Source organism: Leopardus geoffroyi, chromosome A1 (genome assembly GCF_018350155.1).
Source record: "Leopardus geoffroyi isolate Oge1 chromosome A1, O.geoffroyi_Oge1_pat1.0, whole genome shotgun sequence".
Classification (NCBI taxonomy): domain Eukaryota; kingdom Metazoa; phylum Chordata; class Mammalia; order Carnivora; family Felidae; genus Leopardus; species Leopardus geoffroyi.
The window spans coordinates 143,486,059-143,505,578 of NC_059326.1; the positions used below are offsets into that span (position 1 = coordinate 143,486,059).

The 19,520-nt window shown below is 33.5% G+C and overlaps 1 protein-coding gene across 7 annotated transcripts in view; it reads left to right on the plus strand.

The window, feature by feature from the left end:
- Positions 1–19,520, plus strand: part of TENT2 (terminal nucleotidyltransferase 2) — a 72,593-nt gene that overhangs the window by 37,196 nt on the left and 15,877 nt on the right. For all 7 annotated transcript variants that reach the window (XM_045496727.1, XM_045496717.1, XM_045496694.1 and 4 more), the window contains 4 exons: positions 2,011–2,087; positions 2,464–2,592; positions 7,745–7,788; positions 16,764–16,900. In XM_045496727.1, the coding sequence (XP_045352683.1) occupies positions 2,011–2,087; positions 2,464–2,592; positions 7,745–7,788; positions 16,764–16,900 (387 nt within the window). The remainder of the gene's footprint in view (positions 1–2,010; positions 2,088–2,463; positions 2,593–7,744; positions 7,789–16,763; positions 16,901–19,520) is intronic.

Here is a 19,520-nt window from a genome sequence, read left to right on the forward strand (position 1 = left end):
TTGTGTTTTCATTTTCATTTGTCTCTGTATTTTTTTGATTTCCTCTTTGATTTCTTGGTTGATCCATTCATTGTGTTAGTAGCATGTTGTTTAACTTACATGTATTTTGTGCTATTTCCAGATTTTTTCTTGTGGTTAATTTCTAGCTTCATAGCATTATGGTCAGAAATGATGCATGGAATGACTTCCATCTTTTTAAATTTGTCGAGACTTGTTTTGTGGCCTACTGTGTGATCTCTTCCGGAGAATGTTCCATGTGTACTTGAAACGAATGTGTATTCTGGTATTTTAGGATGGAATGTTCTGAATATATCTGTTAAATCCATCTGGTCTACATGTGTCCGTCAAAGCCACTGTTTCCTTGTTAATTTTCTATTTGAATGATCTGTCCATTGATGTAAGTGGGGTGTTAAAGTCCTATACTTTTATTGTATTACTATTGATTATTTCCTTTATGTTTGTTATTAACTGCTTTAAATATTTGGGTGTTCCTGTGTTGGGCGCATTTTTTTTTCCTATTTAAGATTATACAAACTTTTTTTCATTGTTAAATGTTCTTTATAAACACCATTTTATATTTCTTCTCTATATAGACCATTAAAAAAAATGGCTTCTAATATCCAAAGATAACCAATATTAACATTTTGGTGTAAAACTTTCAGTCCCTCTTCTATGCATGTGAATGCATAAGAGTTTTTAAAATTAAAATTGAGATTATACTTTTTTACCTGACCATGTATATCATGGATATTTGCTTATATCAGTGAATTTTTTCTGGCTTGATTTTTAATGGCTTTACAGTAGTTTTTCATTCAATGAATATATTGTGATTAACTTAGTTATTCCCCTGTTAGAATAAGCATTTTGTACATTAAATTTTTTCCATATAAAGGATTAGTTTAATATTTCCAGAAGTAAAATCTGAAGCAAATACTGTGGATATTTTTAAAGCGCTGAATCATATTTTTGGAAAAGTTTTTAACTGCAAACTGGTTGTTGCCTGTTTCTTCCTCTCTGTTGAGGTATATAAGAGGAAATGCACAGTGGTTTTAGTGTTAGCCTTGCACAGACACAGTTAAAGAATGTAACTCTCTTGTTGCCATAAGTTTCCCAAAGGCAAATATATATATCTGAAGTGTTGATACTACTATCCATTTTTGTCAATATGCATGGTTAATTGAAAGATTATAAGATTTCCTTTCCCTAAAAAAGGAAATCTGCATTGGTAAATTTCAAATTTTATAATTTAAAGTTTATAAAAAGGAATTTTGTTAAGTTTTTATATTAGGCAGTCTTTTCATAGAAAAACTCAGTGTGCAGAAGTTGTTGGACCTAATAGTATATTTACATTAATCCTTTCTTTTATTTTGAGTTTTGCCATTCTTTGTAGATCCCTTCATTATTGCCCTATTTTTTAAATTGTGAATTGCACCATATCTTTGCTTTCAAAGACGTATCCCTATTGTCCTTCCAGATTATCAGTAGCTCACTTTGGTATAATATAATTTATATGTTATTTATATCTTATCCTTTTTGGAGGGAATATAATGTATAGACTACTTTTATTTTTTTTCACCTGTTCTTTATTTGGCTTTTTATTCCTATTGTTTTAAAGCAAGCAATGCTTTACTTCCAAATTAGTTGAGAATATATAACTCAGTGAAATAACTTGACCAGAAATGTTTTTGGTCATATAATTTTGTTTACCTGGAATGGATTGCAAAATTTTATAATTTGTTTTATTAAGGATAATTAAAGCCTAAGAAGTACATTATGGATCTTACAACTGTTATCCTGTTTAATATTTTTAATATACAGTAAATCATATTAAAATAATATACTGGCTATATCTTTATTCTTATTGCTAAGTTAGTGCCTCATTTTAAAGTATTTGGTCTTTGGGATCATGCTATTTTTACATCATAGGGTAGATGAATATTAACTTAGTTATTAGGGAGTTAATTTGTTCAAAAACACTTGAGGTGAAGTATTTTTCTCTGTTTTTAATAGTTGTGTGGAATTCGACTTGAATGTAAACAATATTGTTGGAATAAGAAACACATTCCTCCTCAGAACTTACGCATACCGTAAGTTTTTTGTTTATTTCCAAATAATTATAGCTTCTCTCTTTATCCTTTATTCCTTTTTAAATATGTTTATAATAAACACTGACATCTTTTTAATTATTTTAATGTGTAGTGTCTCATTTTATTATATGTATAATATGTTGTACACTAAAATTATATGCTACCAGAGTTACAGGTCAATAAAATGAATTTTAGTAATTGGTAATTTTTAAAAGGTGACTAAGATAGCTTTTAAAAGTAAGACACATTTATGGTGAACACAATGTTTAATACACAGGGAGAAAATGCTTTTTCTTTTGGAGTTGGGAAATGATACAAACTTACAGAGAAACCGTAATATTTTCTTACCATTTTTAAGTTTTCATTTTACTTTCAGTTGAAAATCGAGTTCGTCCGTTAGTACTGGTGATTAAGAAGTGGGCAAGTCACCATGAGATAAATGATGCCAGTCGTGGTACTTTAAGCAGCTATAGTCTTGTATTGATGGTTTTGCACTATTTACAAAGTAAGTATTATGGGTTTTTCCCAATTTTTAAAATGGAAACACAGTTAAACTTCATTATGGTGTCTTTTCTGTTGACACTGTCTTCAAACAGTATTGTTTTAAAAAGTTCTTTCTAAGGCCCATATAGCCATATTTTTCTAATTTGTTGCTTTGAACAAATGTTTTAGAAATGTTATTCCCCAGAAAACATTATAAGGAAGTTTCGCTGTGTTTTGTTTTGTTTTTTGACAGTTTTTCCATATTACTCTTTTGTATTCAAAGAACTTTTACCGCTGTATTGTGGATCCATTATCTTGAGGCACATGCATGTTCAGAAGCCCTATAAAAATAAGCTCAAGCACCATTCATCATGTTTTTTATTTTTCACTTGAGACAGGAATTAAAGGATTTTCTTTTCTTTTTTTTTTTTTTTTAATTTTTTTTTCAACGTTTATTTATTTTTGGGACAGAGAGAGACAGAGTATGAACGGGGGAGGGGCAGAGAGAGAGGGAGACACAGAATCGGAAACAGGCTCCAGGCTCTGAGCCATCAGCCCAGAGCCTGACGCGGGGCTCGAACTCACGGACCGCGAGATCGTGACCTGGCTGAAGTCGGACGCTTAACCGACTGCGCCACCCAGGCGCCCCAAGGATTTTCTTTTTGGATAAAGAAGTTTTTATTCCTTGTGAGTTGGCATGGAGTTTGGGTGAAAGAAATAATAGAAGATTGGAACTAATCTAAGTTTTTAAGAATAGAGGAATGATTGAATTAATTATAATATTTTCAGCTGCTAAGAATATGTTTTTAGGCTATTTAATGGTAAAAGAAAATATCCATGATATGGTATCATATACAACATGGTACCAATTTTATTTTAAAAATTGTATCTGTATTTGAGTTTGTGTATGTATTCATATGTATATACATATTGAAAAGTTATGTGCCAGAAATATATCAGGGGTTATTTAGATTTTGTCAAATGTACATTTTAAATTACAACTAAAACTAAAAAGTGAATAGACACTAGTTGTGATTTAGAAATGAGATTTGACTACAGTATTGAACATGTATGAACAGCTATAATATGTGCTCTTTCCATTTTTGTGGGTTACATTAGATACTTTACTTTGATTGCCTTCTTTAGAAAAATGGACTTTTATCACACATGTACTGAGGCAGTTTGGTAAGCAAGTTGAAAGTTCAGAAATTTTTTACCACTGTTCAAAAATCATGTTAAAATTCTGTTTACATTTTGTTAAACCTATTTTGTTTTTGACAAAGTCCTCTTCACTAAGATGATTTGTAATTAATGGCACTATCATCACTATTTCTAGGTCTTTGTTAAAGTACATCCACTAAACTGTATTGCGGTGCCTGGGTGGCTCAGCTGGTTGAGCCTGTGACTCTTGATTTCAGCTCAGGTCATGATCCCAGGGTCGTGGGATTGAGCCCCGGATCGGGCTCCGCACTAAGTGTGGAACCTGCTTAAGATTCTCTCCTCTCCTCTCTCTCTCTCTCTCTCTCTCTCTCTCTCTCTCTCTCTGTGGAACCTGCTTAAGATTCTCTCCTCTCCTCCCTCCCTCTCTCTCTCTCTCTCTCTCTGATTCTCTGACTCTCTTACTCTTAGTTGCTCTCTGTCCCTCTGCCCATCTTCCCTTCTCACACTCTCTCTCTCTAAAATAATAATAAAAGTAAAAGCGTAACTGTTATTTGGCAAATTTTGGCTACTTCTCACTAGAAAAAATTAGATTGAAATAAGTAGCCGTGTTGAAATTAGACTGAAATAAATAGCTGCATTTTTGGCAAACAGGAGTCTGCAAAGTGTATTGAGCAGTTCCAGTCATGCCACAGTGAACTAGTGTTTGTAATTTTGGCCAGTTTATTCCACCTTTCTGGCCTTAATATTCTTATCTGTAACAGGGATAATTGGATTGGATGGACTTTTAGGTTTCATTTAACTTCTTAAAGGCTTATTTAATATCTTTTCTGCCATGAGTAGAGAAAGGAAATTTGTCTTTTGTATGTGGAAAGGTTGAAAAAGATTAAAGTATTTCCTAGAATGAATTTCAATAGTTAGTAATTGACTACATATGCTTGAAAAGGTGACTGATGAAAGTGTGAAGGGAAAAAGCCAATGAGAAGAGATTTTAATGGCCATCTAAGATTAATAATAATAATTAATAAAAAGGCAAAAGTATTACCTGGTTAGAAATAATAATTTGAATGAATATTCATAGAATGTTTACCATGTTTTCAGGTACAAAACTGTTTCAGGCATTCTAAAATTGCTCTTGAATTTTTGGGACACCTGGGTGGCTCAGTTAGTTGAGTGTTTGACTTTTGATTTTGGCTCAGGTCATGATCCTGGGGTCATGGGATTGAGCTGCATGTCTAGCTGTGCGCTGAGAATGGAGCCTACTTGGGATTCTCTCTCCTCCCCTGTTCCTCTTCTTAGATTGCATGCACTCTCTCTTTCAAAAACAAAATTGTCCTTGAATTTTCAAAATTGTTGTTTATTGTTGAAGATCTCTTTTTTTTAGTTGAATTTTTGATGAATCAGAATGGAATGTTTCCATGTTTAAATTTGTGGAGGCCTGACCAGAAAGCTCTCATCTGAAATGTAGGCAAAGTAAAATCTTACAGAGTAGCTGTTCTGAAGGTGTTATCTATTGATCAGATACTGTAATAGTAAGGTGTTTTGTTTGTTTGTTTTTTTTTTTTTTTTGCTTTTGAGAGAGAAATTTAGAAGATTGAAGTCCAAAATTTGGAAGTAAAAATAGTTGTTACAGCTAGATCCTTCCTGAATGTATGTTGCTTTTTTCCCCCCAAATGTTTAGTTTTGAGAGAGAGAACGAGCGAGCAAGAGGGAAAGGGGTAGACAGAGAGAGGACAGAGAATGTGAAGCAGGCTCTGCGCTGACAGCAGATAGCCCAATATGGGGCTTGAACTGATGAACTGTGAGATCACGACCTGAGCTGAAGTCAGATGCTTAACCAACTGAGCCACCCAGGTGCCCCTGAATATATGTTGCTTTGAGTAAAATAAACATTTGAAAAACTGTTCAAGACTTTGACGTTACTATCAGGATAGGGTTAACTGCCACGGTACGCCAATTGCTCTGCAATTTTACCAGTACAGTGAGTTTATTCTGGAATAGAGGAATCGCAATTCAGAACAAGCAAACTGTAGTGAACCAACCATAGGCAAGTCCAGAGAATGGAGGTTGAGGGGCTTGCCTTTATGGAGGAAGGGGAGGAAGCTGGAAGGGGCTGTTTTGCTGAATTCTCATTGCCTGGGCTGTTGCTGAGCAAGGAAAAATTCTTTCTTCCTTCTACTAGAGTATGTAAAGGAAGCTTCTTCCTATTGGGGAATGCAAAGTATACTTCTTATGGAGAATGGGGGCAGTGTGTGAGAGCACCCCTTTCAGGGCTTCCTGACTCCACTTTCTTTTATTTATTTTCACAAATGACTAGCTTTAAGGTTGTTAGACAAGGGATTTACTGAGTGATATCCCTGCTCCCCAAAACTTTCAAATTGCTTAGTTCTCAGGGTGCTTTGTCTACTGAAAGACCCTAACCAGTGATTACTGTTTGTTTGTCTCTTCTAACATTCTGGTTATGATTCTAGAATGAAATAAATTTTTTTTTCTAAATGTTTATAACCTTTCTTCACTGTTTTTTAAATTATAATTTTAATTTTCTAGGGGTATTCAGTGAGAAGGGAATTCAGGTTTTTAATTAAGTAAACTAATTTCTAGTAAGATTTACCAATTTGACTTCTATATTACAGCAAAATTGTTAGAAAGTCATTAAAAACTATTACATGAATATAAAGACGTTTAGAATTAAAGTAACTGGGGCTTGAGTTTATTTGTAGGATCTTCTAGAATTTTGAGCATTTGAATGCCTCTGGGAAAAAATATTTTTACTTCCTAAGAGTGATTCCAGTAAGTAATGAGTTTTTCCCCTCAGTCACACACTGTGAACATTCCAGACTATCATGGAATTTTATTTTATTCCGATTTCAACTTGGGAATGGAGCATGATACAGAAGAGATATTTAAATATCATGTGATAGAAATTTATACATTTATAATCATAGTTGGAGATCACGTAAGTTGGTAATAATAGTTGATTATTTAGATATTAATGTATTCCAGAAGTCATATAAAAAGGTTTTTTGCTAAACTGCAAATTAAAAATAATGATTGTTACTGAGTTTACTTAATTATATATAATGTATTTCTAATTCTTAAATACACAGTTTGTTTTATGGAATTATATTTGGTCTTTAATATTAAATATTGAAAACACATTACTTGTATCTTATACTCAAGATACTGTATTTTGCAGTTTTTTTATTGTGAATATTAAGTACTTTGCTTTCCATGTTATTTCCCTTATATTATAATGATGTGAAATGACTGTTAATGCATTTAATGAGGTTGGATTTTGGTAAAGATATTGGAGAATGAAGAATGACAAAAAATAAAGTAACATATAAAGATAATGATTCCTTTGTATGAAATTTTAATTTTTTATGGCAAAGTGGCATATTTATATTTATATTTCTAAACTTTATATTTCTGATTTATATTTCTAAACTTTGCTGAAGCCTCCTTTTTAAAAACTAGTGAAGTTGAAGATTTTTTTTTTTTCAGTTTTTTTAATAGATCGATCTCCTGAAACTATCTCAGTTTTGGTATTACTGTTTATTAGAAGAAATTAAACATAAAGGGACAATTATGATATAGCTATTATTCTTTCATGATACAGTATCATTGGACTTTACTTAAAAAATTTTTTTTGATAGCTACATCCATCTTAACAATGTTCATTCAATATATGTAGAACAATCCTTGTCTTGCTTATTTTGTGTGTGTGTCTGATGTTGGACCAAATGATGTGTGTCCATTGATGACTTGTTTTTCTATAAATGCAAGGAACATTTGTTTACCTAGAAATATACATAGTTTATTAACCTGAAGTTATCAACTTAGATATATCTTGAATTTAAATTTCTAGGGATCAGAGTTAATTCACAAAATATATGGAAACTGTTGAATTCTAGCAGAAACCCTTATAGTCTCATACCTGGGGTGTAGCTGACAAATTATTGCTTTGTGAAATGAATTATGTGAATCACAGAAGCTTTAAACTTTTTTTTTTATAGCCCTACCTGAACCCATCCTTCCATCCATCCAAAAAATTTACCCAGTAAGTGTTTCTTATAAATTATTCTAATACATATTATGACAAATATATGTGGAACTATTATATGCAGTATTAATGTGAATGTAAAAGGTGTAATAGTTACCTTCTAAGTATATAATAACATTTTCTATATAGGCTGAGGCATTGGCCACTAGCACATTAAAAATATTCCGTATACTTTTTCAGAAGACTGTCATATTTTATTTGGTTATTGGCAGTGTGGTCATTTTTCTTAATGGTGGAATTATTTGCATGATGCTCATGATTATCACTAAAAGGAATTAAATATATTCGATTGGTCAAGGCCTATTTAGACTCATTCCAGTTTTCTTCGTGCTATTTTAAAATAGTTTTATAGTATTTCTTTACTCAGAAGTCTTTTAGCCAAATCTACGTATACTTTGAAAGCAGGGGAAAAATTAAGTTGAACAATTGGATAATCATTGTATCTTTCACTTGATTTTACCAACTAATACACCAAAAGGAGTAACACTGATACTTACACTCCTTGAGTGCATAATATTAAGAATCCTTCTGAAGTTAATTGGAAACATGAAAGTGGTGAAGGGTGCCTACTAGAAAAAGTTTGGTATATACTCAGTTTGAATTTAGAGAAACCTAGGTAATGTACATAACTCACAATCTATATACTTTTGTTTCTTTTCCAGTTTTTTGTGTTCCTTTTTTCCAGAATTCTGTTTCCTTGTTTTATAGTCCTACCATTTCTGTTTTCCTCCATAATCATCCTTATTCCTGGTTGTATTTGGAAATAATATTTAAACTATCTGTTTAGAATGTTTAATCAGCCTTCTGAAACCATGTAATTTTTACCTGTTTAGTTTTATGAAGTTACAAAAAGCTGTTTTCTAAAATTACTAAATAGGCAAATTGAAAAAGATCTAGCTTGAGTGATCAGTTTTCAAAGGACTTGCTTATTTTATATGTATCATAGAAAATATAAGTCCTTGATATGGAATCTAAATTAAATATAACTTAACCTTTGATAATTGAGAAGAACTGATGTTCTTGTTTTTGAACATGTTATCATCATAATGCACACATGCAAGGTGCTGGATAATGAAAGGTTCACTGTTATCGAGGTTGCTGTGGTGAGGACTTCCCAGGTTGTGGTGGATCATCTGGTAAAGACACCATTATAAGAATCATTTGGAATCTGGGTATCTTATCTTCCTCATTTTGAAAACTAATTTCTGGTATTATAAAGAGCTACTATAATGTGTTTCAATTATTGCTAGGGATCACAATGCTTTCATAAACATTGTGAAAATGAAAGCATCAGAAAGTATAGAAATAAAAGTAACTTGAACTTTTGGGTCTTATCCTTGAATGGTTTTCTCCCTCCATAAAATATTGATTATTTAGCTTATGCTGAAAGGTCAGAAATAATGACTGGGTGTTTACTGTTTCATTTTATTGTCCCAGCTTTATTGTTAAGACCTAGGTTTCCGTGTAGAAAGAGCTGTGTATATTTTTCAGCATACAAAGCATCTAATAGTTAAAACTTATCCTTTAAAGAATCTCTTACTGTGTGTGGAACAGATGCTTCTACACAAATCTCACTTAAACTCTGTGCTGCATGAATTCGTTTTACTAAAATAAAATACTAATAAAGTCTCAGTTTAATGCTCTATGCTTGAGAACAGAGCAGAGGTATTGCTTTTATTTTAGGATACCAAGGTTCTTACTAGTATATTCTAGTTTGAAGAACCTTATTTTTACTTCTGTTTCATTTTTCTAATTTTCTAGCTTCCCCCCCATGACAGAGTCCCATCTTCTCTTCACTTACACTGTCTCTCACCCTATACTCTACACTCCTGTTGTGCTAATAATCCTATTTCTATACCTGTAACAAGGAAATAGATTTAATACTAGTTCAGTCCCAAAGCCTTAAAAAATACTTGTAGCAAGACCTGCTAGATTTAACAATGTCTTAATTTGCTTTCAGGTGTGGTTATATTACCATAAATATTTGAAGAATACTATCTTCACTATAAGATTAATGCTTACATGTGTAAGGATATACTATCCACTCTTAACAGGATTTTAAATTTTATCTGAAACCTGTAAGCTAATTGATCAGTAGAGTGCTTTTCTCGGTGGTCCATCCAATGGAACAAGCAAATCAGCTTATTTCTTACTACTGATAACTATTATTTATGTAGTATCTATTTTATGTCAGCACTCTATACATTTTATATACAGTGTCCTTAGTCCTCGACAGGTAAACTTATGTAGTATTTTCCTTGATTCACAGGTGAAGAAACTAAGTCTTAGGAAGATTATATTATTGATCCAAGTTGTATTACAGTCACAAATTATGGACCCAGAAACTGATATTTTTTCTATTATACTGTGCTGAATGAGGAAGGGCAAAATGATAGTAGCGTTCACTAATATATTATTTCATCTAGTTTCTGTTGATTATTACATTTTATTTGTGTATATCTGATTGTCCCTATACAGATATACCTTTCTTTAAGAAAAACATATATGACAAAATTTCAGGTTGAATAAGTAAGTTTGAGAATGACTTAAAACTTTATAGTAACAAAAAAAAACACTTTATTTTACAAGGGAACAAGGTTCTTTTAAATTTTGAGCTTCTCTAATATAGTTAAGTAGAATTTAAAAATAGGATATATAAATTTTGAAATAGAATAACATTTGTTCAGTATATTATGCTTTTTTAGTTATTTTCATATTTTCTCCTCAAATTTATGATAATTGTTTTAAAAATTGGTATGGTGTTTCAGTTCTGTTTGGATACTAAATTATGAAAGAAAAGGATGAAAGACTGTGGCTATATCTTTACCTTCAAAAGCTATATAACATTATTATTACTACTTAATTCTTATTGACTTAAAAAAGGCAACATGAATAGTCAAATAGAAGACAGAATATTTACTATTGAGTTAAAGCAGTGAAGTTGAGAATGTTTAAATATATAAACTCGGGTTAAGCTTATGAAGGGATCTTTAGTTAAATCAAGTATATTGTGAGATTTACCTAGATTTCTGCTAGGTGGAGATTCATGAAGATAACTTATATTTGTTTCTTTCCCTAATGGCATCTTCATATTCCAGGAAGCCATTTTTATAGTTATGAAGTTAGGAATTCTGAGAAGTAGAGTTCCCCTGTGTAGTTATGTATTGAAATATATTAAATTTTACATATATACATATGCATACATATGTATACATATAGCAACTTTTTTTTCAGTTTTAAAGTGTGTACAGTATGATGAAGGATTTTAGTTATGTAAAACAGGTTATAAATGAATACCTTTGAAAAGACATATTTAAAAGTTTGGGGGGAAGTTTTTTTTAGTGATAAAAACATTCTTTTAAAGTTGATATTACTTAAATTTTAAGAGTTATAAGGAAGTCAATTTTGAAATAATACATTATTTCAGGAGGTAACTATACTGCATTATTGCATAAATTGGACAGTTATGGGGTGCCTGGGTCGCTCAGTCGGTTAAGTGTCTTACTCTTGATTTCAGCTCAGGTCATGATCTCAGGGTCATGAGATCAAGCTCTGAGTCAGGCTTAGCACTGGGCATGGAGTCTGCTTAAGATTCTCTCTCTTCCTCTCTCTCTCCCACTCCACCTTGTGCTCTAAAAAAAGATAATGTACAGGGGCGCCTGGGTGGCTCAGTCAGTTAAGCATCCGACTTCAGCTCAGGTCACAATCTCGCGGTCCGCGAGTTCGAGCCCCGCGTTGGGCTCTGGGCTGATGGCTCAGAGCCTGGAGCCTGCTTCCAATTCTGTGTCTCCCTCTCTCTCTGCCCCTCCCCCGTTCATGCTGTGTCTCTCTCTGTCTCAAAAATAAATAAACGTTAAAAAACAAATTAAAAAAAAAAAGATAACGTACAGTTATAATAATAATGATGCCAAGCTATATAGGCAATACTATACTATACTACATACTATACTAAATATACTAAATACTATATAGGTAATACTATTGCTGCTATGCTTTACATATATCATTTAATCCTTATTACAGTTCTATGAGTACTGTTATTTTCCTTGTGTTATAGATGAAGAAGCTGAACCTTTGGAAAGCTAAGCAATTTAAGTTCATAGAGCTAAGAGAAGGTTTCAAAGCTCATTCTGACTCCAGAGCTCATGCTCTTAACCACTTCATTATAGTGCTTCTACTTTATGATGCTTTTGTTGCTTTCAAAATGTTAAACATTTTACTAAAAGCAAATATAATTTAAAGGAAATTTCATGATCAGTCTTTAACACGTATCACCGAATTCGTGGTAATCTGCGTATAATTAAGAAAGGTTGGTGAGACTTTAATATATCATTTAGCTCTTTTTTTATTTAGGCAGAACTCTGTTTAAGTAGTCTGTATCAGTTATCTTTTTCTTTGAAACCTTACTCAACATTTACATATAGGGTCTGATAATTTATATTGTTAGAATACTATGTAACTTAAATTTCTCTGTTTGCCTGGAGGTAAAAAATAGTCTTCTTTCAATTAAGGCATGTATCTTTTTAAAGAACAGCTAGCAAGTAAAAGTTTAGCCAGTCTATTTTATTCTAGAAAGTGCGTAATTGTCTAAATTTCAAACTTTGAAGGTAAGATGTTATGGCACAGTCTCAGAAAATGATGAAATTTGGCAAAAGATGTTTTTGCCATTTTGGGGGGAAGCAGTTCTATGGGCAAAGAAAAGTTGAGACTTTTCAGATGTTTTTCAAAGGGTTGCCCATTTAAATTTTTCTTAAATTGGCATTGATTGAAAAGGAAAAAAAGGTACAGAAGGTACAGATCTTCTAAAATCTTTAAATATCAATTGTCAAATGTTTGCAGGAATTAAGTCATTACAGAATAAAGATGTCTTCCCTACATTAAAAACAAACAGCAGGTATCGATAACCCACCTCACCTCGTTTAGAAAGATGTTACATTCTATCAGTTAAATTGTTTTTCCATGGATTTAGGATGTAATTCCTTTGACTTTTCAATTGTTCTTTATGTGTTTTCTAATATGTTAAAGTTCTGCCTACTCGTATCCAAGGTAGCATATATTATTTTTAAATACATGTGCAATGGGGCAGCTCCCTTTAAAAAAAATTCTTTGGTGAAATTTTTCTTAAAGCAGAGAATCTTTCTGTAATGTGAATAATTACCAACAATGGGGATTTCTTTTTTTTTTAAATTTTTTTTCAATATATGAAGTTTATTGTCAAATTGGTTTCCATACAACACCCAGTGCTCATCCCAAAAGGTGCCCTCCTCAATACCCATCACCCACCCCCCATCGACCCTTAGTTTGTTCTCAGTTTTAAGAGTCTCTTATGCTTTGGCTCTCTCCCACTCTAACCTCCTTTTTTTCTTTTTTTTTCCTTCCCTTCCTCTCCCCCATGGGTTTCTGTTAAGTTTCTCAGGATCCACATAAGAGTGAAAACATATGGTATCTGTCTTTCTCTGTATGGCTTATTTCACTGAGCATAACACTCTTCAGTTCATCCATGTTGCTACAAAGGGCCATATTTCATTCTTTCTCATTGCCACGTAGTACTCCATTGTGTATATAAACCATAATTTCTTTATCCATTCATCAGTTGATGGACATTTAGGCTCTTTCCATAATTTGGCTATTGTTGAGAGTGCTGCTATAAACATTGGGGTACAAGTGCCCCTATGCATCAGTGCTCCTGTATCCCTTGGGTAAATTCCTAGCAGTGCTACTGCTAGGTCATAGGGTAGGTCTATTTTTAATTTTTTGAGGAACCTCCACACTGTTTTCCAGAGTGGCTGCACCAGTTTGCATTCCCACCAACAGTGCAAGAAGGTTCCCGTTTCTCCACATCCTCTCCAGCATCTGTAGTCTCCTGATTTGTTCATTTTGGCCACTCTGACTGGCGTGAGGTGATATCTGAGTGTGGTTTTGATTTGTATTTCCCTGATGAGGAGCGACGTTGAGCATCTTTTTCATGTGCTTGTTGGCCATCCGGATGTCTTCTTTAGAGAAGTGTCTATTCATGTTTCCTGCCCATTTCTTCACTGGGTTATTTGTTTTTCGGGTGTGGAGTTTGGTGAGTTCTTTATAGATTTTGGATACTAGCCCTTTGTCCGATATGTCATTTGCAAATATCTTTTCCCATTCCGTCGGTTGCCTTTTAGTTTTGTTGGTTGTTTCCTTTGCTGTGCAGAAGCTTTTTATCTTCATAAGGTCCCAGTAATTCACTTTTGCCTTTAATTCCCTTGCCTTTGGGGATGTGTCGAGTAAGAGATTGCTACGACTGAGGTCAGAGAGGTCTTTTCCTGCTTTCTCCTCTAGGGTTTTGATGGTTTCCTGTCTCACATTCAGGTCCTTTATCCATTTTGAGTTTATTTTTGTGAATGGTGTGAGAAAGTGGTCTAGTTTCAACCTTCTGCCTGTTGCTGTCCAGTTCTCCCAGCACCATTTGTTAAAGAGACTGTCTTTTTTCCATTGGATGTTCTTTCCTGCTTTGTCAAAGATGAGTTGGCCATACGTTTGTGGGTCTAGTTCTGGGGTTTCTATTCTATTCCATTGGTCTATGTGTCTGTTTTTGTGCCAATACCATGCTGTCTTGATGATGACAGCTTTGTAGTAGAGGCTAAAGTCTGGGATTGTGATGGCTCCTGCTTTGGTCTTCTTCTTCAAAATTCCTTTGGCTATTCTGGGGCCTTTTGTGGTTCCATATGAATTTTAGGATTGCTAACAATGGGGATTTCTGATGGTTAAATGGAATTTCTGTTTACTTATGGCATCTTTTAGATCCTTTCTTTTTTTTTTTTTTTTTTTTTTTTTTTAGTTTGGATTTCTCCTTCGGTTCTCCTCAAGTATATATGCCATGGCCCTTTTTGTATGTGACCATGGAAAAGAATAACGGAGCTAAGAGGAGACTGGTCAAACTGTTAGTCAAGTCATTCAGCATTTGAGTAGAGTAGGTCTCACAACTCTTCATTGTTAATCTACAGTTACTGATCTTTTTATTTAAATTATTGAAAAAAAATAAAAATTTTAAAAGAGGTTCAAACAGTTTTAGAATTAAGGTAAGAAAATGACTGTTTTATTTCAGCATCAGTTCATAAATTGAATTCTTAGTGTGCTATGCTCTAGAAATCAAAATTAGTAAAAAGCTTTCTGAGCAGAAGGTATTAACAGTGATCTACTTTTCTTCTCCTTGTCATTTGAACTTATGTTATATCTTTTTGTTTAATTAGCCAGAAAATAACATTTAAATTTTACAAGTTAAAATGCTGTCCTAAGTCCAGTTTTATACTTACCAGTACAAGACAGAGGGTGGTAGACGCAGTACTCCTGCTGCCCCTCTGCTTTCACTCTTTGTTAGGAATTGAGGCTTCTCTTGTACTCCCCCTAGTTGGAGAGACAATGTAGATTTCTACCTTAGTCTCATAATGTAATACTAAATCTGAGAGAAGTGTAAGGGGAAGTTCCAGGTTTAGGAGTGTCAGCTTTACAAACTGTGGTTGGGGTAGAATGGTCTTCTCAGAGAAAGATAATCTTCTTGGTAGTTAAAAATTATTGATAGAATTGTAGGACAGGGAGAGAATTTGTTATTTTCTTGCTCCTTTATTTTTACTGGGAGGTTTGAGGATTACCTTTATTTTTTAAATTTTTTTAAATGTTTGTTTATTTTTGAGAGAGAGCGTGTGCACTCACGCTTGCAAGCAGGTGAAAGGAGAGGTGCAGAGACAGAGAGGGAGAGAGAATCCCAAGCAGGCTTCGCATTGCCAGCACAGAGCCCAATGTGGGGCTTGAGCTCATGAACTGTAAGATCATGATGTGAGCTGAAATTGAGTCAGATGCTTAACTAACTGAGCCACCCGGGCACCCTGAGGACTGCCTTTAAATAGATGCACTACCTGTTTCTCTGTATCAGCCTAGTTTTTTGGGAGCCTTTTTTTTAAATTTAATGGAGTGACTTAGACATTACTAATTGAATTGATATCCATAAACCGAAGGTTGATTTGTTAGGTATTTGGGAACCTTAAGGATAAGCTGTTTTGCCTGAACAAGTTGCTTAAAAAAAAATCTATTACTCTGATGGCAAAGAGGCATGTAGAAAACCCATCTTAAGGACAGTGTTCAAATTACCTTAAAGTTTTTTTTCTAATATGTGGATATGTGTTACGTTAGAACCTCCATAGTTCATTCAGTATGTTTTAGAGCCAGAATTTGTTACTAATAAAGATCATACATGAAAATGAATGGCATACTATCAGCAAAAAGATAAGTACCCATTAGTATTCTTTCCAATAAGTGTGTTGTTTCAGCATGGATTACAAGCGAATGATACCCTCCTTTATGAATATTGTGGTAAAAGTTTGCTGAATATTGCTTGCTGGTTTGTTTCCTATCTTTCTTCTTTTCCCTGCCTTCTTTGTCTTTTGAAGTTTAATTCATGTTGAATTTCTGTCTTTCCTTCCCATTAAGATACAAAATACAAAAATGAAATAAAATTTTAAGAATCTTAAAACTGGTATAAGTACTATACATATATTAATTACTTTTATGGCCTCTAAGAGAAATTTTAAGTGGCAGTTAGAAAACGCTCTTACCTTGTGCTTGATTTAACCCTTTATAAAGTACAACTGCTCCTTGTAGAAGCAGTTAAGGAGATACATTTATAAAGAAATCCATATGTAATTTGATGAAATCTTAGTATGTACAGTAAGGGTTTATGAGTTAGAAAATTTTTTGCTACTGTAGGGATCCACTTAAATGAGTGATATACCTCAGCCAAGGTTTAGAATCTCTTAGTTTTTTAAGTATTTTCTGGCATACTCCAAATACTGGTGAAATCCTTAGTAGGAGAAAAACTTCAGATTTCCAAACTGCCAACATAAAGATTTCTTCTCTCTTCTTCAGAGAGCATTACGTCTGGATTTGTAAAGTTTTTAGTGTGTGTTTTAAATGGCTTTATATTTCCCCCTTTTTCTTTCTGACAGGAATCTTTTAGTCCTGCTATACAGCTGCATCTTGTACATCAAGCTCCATGTAATGTTCCTCCTTACCTCTCGAAGAATGAATCAAATCTTGGGGACCTCTTACTGGGCTTTCTTAAATATTATGCTACAGAATTTGAGTAAGTGAAAATTTCAAATTGTGTTTATTCATTTATCTCTGTGAATGCTACAATTTTGGTCGGAAGCTATATTTGTTAGTTTCAGTGCTACAGACTTGTCTAGAAATACACAGCTTATAAAATTTAATATTCCAATGATTAATTGTTAGAAACTAAGTAGATTTCACATTCCTAGCTAATGAAAAATTACAGTTCAGTAAGCCCGATTTTAGTAGATTTCAGTAGCGATTTCATTTTATGTTTACCTGCCTCTTTTCATAGCAGGGCCTGAATAAATGTTTGTGATGGCCCTGTATAGGTGCTGCATAGTTTGAAACATCTGTTTTTAGGAAGTTAAGATTTATCATAAACACAGCTAAAACAAACTTGGGAAAAGATCTTCTGGATACTTGATACCTGAATAGTTGTGTTAGTATGAATAAAAATCAAGGAATACTCCTTTTCCTTTTTTTTTTTGTTTTTTTGTTTCTTCTTCTGTGGGTGATAGGTAAACATAGAACACTAAAGTGTATAATCAGACTGGATTTAACTGAAAGTTCTTAAGGGAGTTCTTAGTCCAGATTGAGTGGGATTAGGGATTGTTTGCAGCTCCTCTGGAAAGCTTGAAGGAGGAAGAGAGAGGACTTAGGAGTTGTACAAAGTTAGAGGAGGAGGGTGCCTCTTGGAAGAGATTTGGAGAGAGGGAAAATAGCATTTGTAATAAATTGCTGTTATTAGGTGGGAAAAATTGTTCTAAACAATTTAGAAAAATTGTTCTAACAGTTCTATGTATTATCTCATTCAGTTTACATAATAACCATATCATATGGTATTATATTATGCCCATTTTACCAGTGAAGCATTTAGAGAGGTGAAGAAACTTTCCTTAAGATCACACAGCTAGTCAGGGGAGTATTTCTGTTGGTTTTGACTGCAAAATCCATACTCTTAACTATGATGCTTTACTGCAGTGTCAGTATTGTTTTGTTTGCTGTGATGCAGTAGCTCTAAAGAAACCTGCCTCGTAGGAGATGATTTGAAACATAGGGCATGAAAGAAGTAATGTTATTTAAATTCCTCAAAGCAAAGCTTTTACCATACTGTGCCTGTTTAGTTTACAGTTGTGTCTCCATTACCTACCCTAGTGCCAGACAGTGGCTACTTGAAAAATACTTGCTATAAATAAATACTTTTGAAGCAGAGGGTAAGATTACTAAAGATACTAAAGGTGACTTAAAAATTACTGAATTAGGTTAAGAAAAGGAGTAGGAAAAATGCTGGAGAAAAGTAGTTGAATAAGAATGAAGTTAAAATAATCACCGTTAAAAATGACCAGCACCACAGTGTAAGTCCAGGCAATAAGGATAAAAAGGAAGGAGCCTTCATTTATAAAGACAAGAAAAGATTTAAGAAATATGAGACATGGGATGTAAGAGACTGTAAAGGTTATTCTAGAGTTAAGATTTTTGAGATGTTGCAGTAACTGTAGCTAATGTTTAGTGAGTACCTAATGTCCTACAGTATGCCAAGTGATTTCTATATATTATTTCATTTAATCCTCATGGTAATCCCCCGTGAGGCCTAGGGAATTTGTATACTTTGTATACTTTAAACTTGCCTATGGCAGTACAGCTAGATAGAGAACTGGGATTCAGTCTGGGGTCTGACTTCAAAACTATATTCTTAATTTTTAGAATATATTGGCATCGTCTGTTTTATTGTAAATTAGGGAAGTTTGAAGAGAGGGAAAGGATTCATAGAAAAAAGATATATTTCTACCACGTATAGTTTAGGACTAGAACATCTAGATACCAGTACCTTGAAAATCAACTGCTTTGTTGGACTGAAACAAGATGGTAGATGTGCAGGTTTGTGTGTTAGTTTAGTATTAACAGAAACTAGCCGGTTGTACCAAATGATACTGGCTAGGATGCTGAGGTTTCAAAAGAGGTTTTGAACTTTTGGATGCATTTGTTACCACTATGATACATGATTTAGGAGACATCTTCACCCATTCTTTCATCATACAGTGCAGTTGTCAAGTATATTGTTGTTTCATACCAGATATTTTCAGAAATTTGACTGGAGAGAGCACTGCCAAGAATGTAGTCATGGCAATGAACTAGATGCTGTTCAGATGAATTCTGGCAGCTGTTAGAAATGTTTGTAAGAATTTCTTCTGAACTTGGAGATACTCATTTAAAAAATTCTCTTTACTTGAAGGCAGAATTAAGTGCCTATTAAACAACACTTGAGTACATGGCATAAATGTTGCAGAAATTTGGTATGGCCATTTAAAAATCACTAAGATTTTCCTATCTGCTTCACTCACAGCTTTCTCCCAAACCTTCCTGCTGAAAATTCTTAAAATGAAGCCACGCTTCTAGAACTGTACCTGGGAGCAGGGAACTGACAAAATAAAAAAAAGGATCAGGTAGCTCAGAGAACCAAGGGAAAAAAAAGTCAGAATGTAATAATTTTGTATTTTAGCAAAACAAAGGAAAAATTTAAGTTTTAAATATCTTAAAAACTCCTAGGTACTAGAGATTCTAGGAACCTTAAAAGGTTACCTATTTTTTAATCCTCTTTATTCTCTGGCTGCCTAATCACATGCCATTACTGCTAGTCTATCTCAAGTTAA